Consider the following 7395-nt stretch of genomic DNA (forward strand, 5'->3'; position numbering starts at 1 on the left):
GATTCACCGTAGAAACAGGTAAAAAGCAAGCTTAGATATCAATAAAGGACAAGAGAACGAGATGAAGTTTCCCAGCAGCGCCGATCGGATTCGATGCCGTCGGAAGGAGGTTTCTCAGAGATTGTGCCAGAGAGAAAGAGAGCAGCTAGGGCGAACTCAACAATCATATAGCGAACTCAACAATCATATAGCTTATGTCATGATCTAAAATTGAAATACAATTTAATTTGTGTGTTCGAAGATTCAAAGTAGCTCCAAATTTTACATCGGCTCATCCCTTCTTTTCATGATGATCAAATTTCGTTTGAAGATAATTAACATGGATTATATAATATAACCATTGAGAATTCGAGTATTATGGAATTGTATTTTTATCACTAGCAAAATCATAGTTGAATCCATTAAATGATAGTTACCATTACAACTTACGACTTACAACGAGATGTTAACCTATAACTCTATGATCGGCAATCAGATTGAGGATCAAATGCTACAGAGGAATCAATATAGCCCAAATTTTAAATTACGGGCCTCAACCAACCCAAATGGAGCTGATCACGGACTCACGGCATGCATGTCACTAGGCCTACATGGCTAGCTCAAACTTTTTATTCAAATAAAATTACAATGTCCGATATTAAATTGATGAATTCAACGCACATACGTAAACAAATAGAGTATAATATTACTTTGTTCAGAAAAAAAAATACAGTATAATATTATTGGTTTTTTAAAAAATCTTTAACGAATAGAAAAATGTACAAATTCGACAGTATATTTTTGATTATTAAGCATGAATAATTGATAGAAACTCTTTGTCAATCACTAGATCAAAGAGGCTTCCACAAATATGGATTAAGTTTTAAGACAATGAACTTTCCACATTTTCCTGAAATTAATAGTAGTAAAATCGACATAGCATGCAAACGACCTTGTTATGATAACAACAATTATCATACTAAAAATAGTTATTGTGTTATATAATTATGTATTGCCATCTAACTTCATGCCTAAACTAAGATGTTGGTTGGTGACAATGAATAGGTAGTTGGGGAAAGAACAAGTTTACTCACAATGTGAACCAAAATTTTCCAAAAAGATAAAGCCAATTTTGATGATGATGATGACTCATCAACATTATTTTTATATTTTTTTCATAATAAATTTTTGAAAAGGACAATTTTGCTTTTCATATAGTCTATATTAGCATATGGTTGGAGTAACTTATTCCTGCTTTGTTTCTTTCTTGTAATCAATCACATCACGACACGTATCACCTACTTGCATAATTTTATAATCACAAAGAGCATCATCATGAAAGTTGAAACCAAAATGTCTCCATTGCCAATTCAAGAAAGAGAGAGAGATAGAGGAAACATAAACAAGAGGGAAACACAATTGTACAGGTTTTTGCTTGCACTCTAAGTTTATAGTAATCTTCTTCTTCCCTCTTACTTAACTTAATCAAACCCTTAAGAAGTTCTTGCAGAAACATTATAAACACAAACACACAAGACTTCTTAAATCACAATGATGTTAAAACTTGCTCCAGAGGACCATAACCTAGAAAAAACTCTACCATCTATTTTTTTTCCTGCTCTGTATCTGATTTTCGAATTGATTTTTTAGCTGTCTCAATAACTAGTTGAAACCCATCATCTATTTTATACCTACAGAGGATCCATTAGTTTTATAAAAACTCCCCATCACAAATCAGCAATTTTAGCAATCATGGATGACTTCATCAGCACATTGTCTCAATAGAGATAGAGATAGTCTTCTCTTCCTTTGGTTGATTCATTGGTGATGAGAGTCTCTCAACCAAAACATCTAACGCTTCTTTCATCCACCAATCTCTACAAGCTTCTCTTGCTTCGGTTACATTCATCTGTAATCCCCCGAAAAAATCATACTAATCAGTACAAAAGCTCCTAAGATATATTTCAAAACAAATCAAAGAGATTTTAGTTATTTTTTATAGCTAACTGACCCAGATTCGTTGCCTAAGATGTTGTTCAGGCCAAAGCTCAAGTTGTTCTGTAACAAGCATAGGGAACATTAGCCCTTCATAGTATGTTCCTCTGCTTTTGCTTAAAAAATCCCATTTTCCAAGTTGATGCTGCCAATAATCAAAAAAAAAATTAAGAACAAAACAAAACAACAAATATTAAACAAAACAAGAAAAAAAACAAGATTTTCATTTTTTTTTTAAATACCTCAATGTTGCCAAGAACTCCAGCTTCTTCACGACATTCTCTTGAAGCAGCTTCTTCTACAGATTCATCAAGCTCCCAACCACCCTATAATATTATTTATAATTTACAATTAATTATACAACCTCTAAATGACAAATCTTGTCTTTGGGTTAACATAAAAATCAAAAAAAAATTTGTTTATTTGTTATATTTATACCTTAGGGAACATCAAGGCGTGACCTTTTTGCGAAGAGATGACAAGAACTTCTACTTCGTCACTTATTTTCCCATCGTTAGATAGCTTGAATCTATACGGAACACATCTGCAAATGCCCACAAAAAAATCTTCCGTTTCAGAAACCAAGAAACTTTAACCTTTTTTGGGTAAAAAAACAGAGATCTATATGTAAAGATGAACGAACATACCCAACGACTTGACGACGACCTTTGTTGTATCTCTGAAACTGACGACCAGTGCGAGAAGCCAAACACACCATTTTCTCAACACCCATTTTTCTTTAGCAAAGATTTTGAAAGAACCCTAATTCTTGTTTTGTCCAGAATACTAAAGAAGGAAGGAGGATGTTTTATAAAAAACCAAAAAGGAAAGATCAGTGTAACAACTAAAACGGGTAAGAATCTGTCGAAACTAAGAAGAACCCTTCGAATCTTATGGTCGGTTTAGTTTTTGTTTCTGCTTTTTAAGTGTTTATGATTCGATTCGTTACGCCTGAAAAGATTTGTGAGAGAGAGAGAGAGAGAGATGGAGAAGAAGAAGAAGGAGAGATATGAGATGAGACAAAAAGCGTTGTTTCAACCTCCAATTGCTTATCTTCCTTATATAAAAAAAACGGCCGCTCCTTTTTTTCTTTTTTAAAGAAAAACAAATGTGAATGATATTTTAATTTCTTTTATTGGAATTTTCATCACTGGTCGAGAAGCTTGATAAGCTTAAGCTAATGTTGGTATTTTTTAGAAAATATTAAGTACCATAACATATCTTTAAAAGTCTAAATTTATCTCATTTCTTAATTATATAAGACTTAATTATCCCTTCTTTATCATCTCCATTTTTAGTTCTTTTATGTTTATATTGTTGACATATGTTCGTTCCTTTTATCCAATAATAATTAATGATCACATCTTTAAACCTTTATTACATCATTATTCATATTAATTTAACAATTAATTATTTCAGTGGGCTACTCATCCACGTTTTGATAACAAAAGCTTTAAATTAATGATTTTATTAGAATTTTTTTAGTAAAGTGGTTAATGTTACATTTTTGCGTTATTTTTTTATCAAATTTATTTTTACTAGAGCATGTTACCTCATATAATATGAAGAATTTTTTTTTTTTTTAGTTAAAATTAATGTTATTCTATTCTCCAAGAAAAAAAATCCAAACATGATGATGCTTTGAACTTTGAAGTTCTTATAAATAACATCTTTCATAGTATAAATTTGTAAATTTCGATATACGTAGTGATAGTAGGCCCGAGCAACAAGTGTTAGATATTAAATGAGGACAAATTAAACCAACCAAACTTTTGGATTATAAGTAAAAACACTTCATATTGCAAGGGTGGGGCAAATTGTTTTGTATCATATAACTTAACGACATATTTGCGTGCATCATTTACATTTTATCAATATTTAATACTCCATATAAATAATGCTACGAGTTGAGATATTTTATATTCCAAAGATATAAAAATGTAACTACAAACTCAATTTGAATAAAAGATCGAGGTATGGTAAAAGTACTCATGGTTTTAGAAGTTGTAGCCAAAGACCCGATATTTTCAAACCTTTTTTTTTTGTCATTAGCTATTTACTTGCAAAATTTACATATAGTCGCAAAATAATACTAAAAACTATGGCTAGTGTGGATTTCAACATTAAACGCCCGGTTATATAAATTTGTAAAAATATTGGTAGGTCAACAAAATTAAGAAGTAACTAAGGCATATAAGCCAATAATTCAAAGTAATTATAATAATTGGACCTTGTCCCTGTCGAAGTGTCTAAGGGGTTTCTCTGTCGTTTCGTGGTCTCGGGTTGTAGGTTTAATTGGTTAATAACGAGAGACATTTTAATTTAGCCATTAGGTTACCAATTAAACACGTAAAAGTAGAAAACGTAGTAAAATAACAAAAGTAGTCTCTATCCTTATGCGGTACGTTTATGTTGACTTTGGAAGAGACATGGTCACGTGCGTCGACGTCGTCTAAGCTCCCTATCCTATGTGCTCGATCAACTGCGTACGTGTTTGAATCCCGGTTAGTGGATGCGTCTACGTTTGATGTATGTTCGATGTATCTACGTTTCATTTTCTTACCTGAGTGTGAGTGATGCAGTCGTTACATATATTTACAAGTACGTAATCCGATTCTTATATTCAATATAATGCTGCTATTGCATAAAGCGTGGTTTGGACCGGTTTCTTAAACTCGAGAAGATTCACATTTTTGCTCCTTGTTATATACCAACCTCATGGGTCGAATATGATATGTTTTTAAAAATTTGTTTGCTTGCGATATATAGTCCCATGCATGAAACAGACAATACGGCATAAAAATAGGACCTACCTATATGCCTAATGCCTTTATTAAGCTCACTTAAACTAAAAGTCTAAAACCTAAACGAATTAACCTCATTATTGCAATATTAATACATCATAACGACATTTCTTGTATAATAGAGGAAATAATCAATTTATAATGTTCCTACTTAGCTGATGATTTTACAAGTCCAAGTATCAAACAAGATTGTAGAAAAAAAGACGAAAAGAGAAATCCTTGAGGATTGAGTAGGTAGTAACATGGACATATAAGCTAAATGCACCATAAAGGTTCAATGAATACTGCTGGACAAAACTAATAATATAAGTTAGACTTAATATCGAATATGAAATGCTCCTGCAAATGTGTGGTACGTAGATATGAATTGTTTTAGTGCTTCAACCATCAGTATTTAAGTTTTTAGCCACCGATTTAGAATCTTTCCCCTTTAGTTCCCCAAAAAGGATTTTTTTTTCACCACACATGATTAATGACTTTAGTCTCTTAATAACGCATGCATCATGGTTCTTGTGTTTTCATAATAATCCAATTTTGTCACATTTGATCAAGTTTCAATAATGTTTATTGAGATTATTCATTTATATAACAATCTCTAACGATTTAATTTTGATTGTTGCTAATTAAATAAGTTTAGCTATACAAAAGGCAACTAAAAGATCCCCACTTGGTGATGGATATCTAAAAAGTGTTTTACTATTCAAAACTTTAACGCTATTGGAAAATTCTAATATGACAATCCAAAACCCACGCCGAAATACTTTTGGTTGCTGATTAATTTTGTTATCTACAAAATATCAAATTCGAAGCTACTTCTCTGGATAAAATTACGACAACAACAAATAAATGGAATAAGCGATCGAATAGAATTGGTCAGAGATAAGAGATACCGCCGCACAATATGTTTCTCTCTCAACCACAAAGACATTTAAGACACTCAGCTTACAAATTACATGGACAGGAAAGAGTCTTAACAATCATTAAACTTAATCAATGATCATTTGATTTTTACTTTTATTTTTTTTAATAACAAAGATCAATAATCATTCTCATTTTCCATATGCCCTACTATATTTGGATTCCACGCGACTTTGTCACGAAACACATTTGTTTATTGGAATAGCAAAATATATATAGTTAAATTATTTTAAAATCATTGGCTGAAATTATGGATATGAAAATATTTCCCGAGAAATTAGGAAATGGACACGACCACGAGGGTATCATGGGATCATAGATCAATAATAAATGGTAATCTAATTTATTTATTATTTTAGTTTATTGTTTTTCTAATTTTAGGTGATCCGAATCTCCACACCGAACTAATGTGAAGTTCAAATTGTCTCGCAGTTACCAGATCAACAAAAATTTGCCGGTATACACAGACTAATATCGTATCTTTATTTTTCAGTTTTCATTCTTGACACCAATTTTTCAAAGGTCTACTATATTATCATGTTGGAAAAATAACCTTGATCATATATATCTTTTTATAATTAATTACTAATTCTCATCTGTTTTTTCACACATATTGATATTAATTAGAACACTCATCATTTTCTTTGTATGCAACAATCTAGCCACAGATGTATATTTCAAAAATTCATTTAATATTTTAAACATAGGAAATTCATAAAATATACTATACTATAAAACAGTAATAATTTTTAGAACATTTGATGTATTTGTTAAGTAATTTTTAGAACATTTGATGTATTTGTTAATTAGAACACTCATCATTCGGGTGGTACATACTGTGTTAGTTTCTTAAATCGATAATAACTTCTTTCTTCTTCTAGAAAATTTATTGTAGTCTCGAAGAAAACTAACGATTGAAGATCTGTTTAAAACTTTTCCCTTTCAAGTATTTCTTCTAGAATCCACATTAAAAATATGGAAGGTTTTCTACGAATCCATCTGAAAATCATCATTTTGCACCAATCTAGGTAGAAATGTATATTTAAAAAGTCCATCAAATTGATTTTTTAGTCAATTTTCTTTTGAAATGTTTTTTCTATTTTTTTTCTAGAATGTATTAATATCCTTTTTTTTTTTTAACATTTTCACCTTAAACATAGAAAATTCATATCAAGCAATAGTAATCTTAAAAACATTAATTTGAAATACTCGTTATGTAAAAGACTACTATTGCTTATAGCTTTTAAAGATTACTATATACATTAATTTGAAACATTTACAGGTTGTATGTTATGCGTTAGTTATTGATATTGCTTCTTCTTCTAGAAATAGTATTGTAGTCTCTAGAAAAATAAAACGATTAAAGACTTTGCCCTTTTCGAGTGTTTCTTCCAGAATCCACATTAAAAATATATAAGACTTTCCTGCGATTCCATCTAAAATCATAAAATTATCAGAGAATCGAGAAAAGAAGAAAAAATGACTTTCTAGAATTTAATTTGAATTTTAGCTGTTTCACAACATCTAGATTTAATCAAATGTTGAGAAGTAGACTGAGAGAGAAGAATAGAAATGTGACACCCCGGTTTTAGAGACTTGCGGAGAGGTTTAAAAGAATTGATTACCTATGTCACTAAAGTGCATTTATCTTTTCAGTTAAGAGTCCTGAGAGAACTCCAGAGTTAAACGTACTTGAGCT

General features: G+C 30.8%; 1 protein-coding gene across 1 annotated transcript; it reads right to left on the minus strand.

The window, feature by feature from the left end:
* Window positions 1-1315: 1315 nt before the first annotated feature.
* Window positions 1316-3162, minus strand: LOC104710096 (nudix hydrolase 17, mitochondrial). The gene is made up of 5 exons (XM_010426639.3): window positions 2622-3162; window positions 2413-2518; window positions 2217-2300; window positions 1991-2119; window positions 1316-1888 (listed from the first exon to the last, which is right to left on the minus strand). The coding sequence occupies exons 1-5, from the start codon at window positions 2705-2707 to the stop codon at window positions 1745-1747; spliced, it is 549 nt and encodes a 182-aa protein (XP_010424941.1). The 5' UTR covers window positions 2708-3162; the 3' UTR covers window positions 1316-1744.
* Between the last annotated feature and the right edge of the window lie 4233 nt (window positions 3163-7395).

This window comes from Camelina sativa, chromosome 9 (genome assembly GCF_030686135.1).
Source record: "Camelina sativa cultivar CO46 ecotype springtype chromosome 9, ASM3068613v1".
Lineage (NCBI taxonomy): Eukaryota > Viridiplantae > Streptophyta > Magnoliopsida > Brassicales > Brassicaceae > Camelina > Camelina sativa.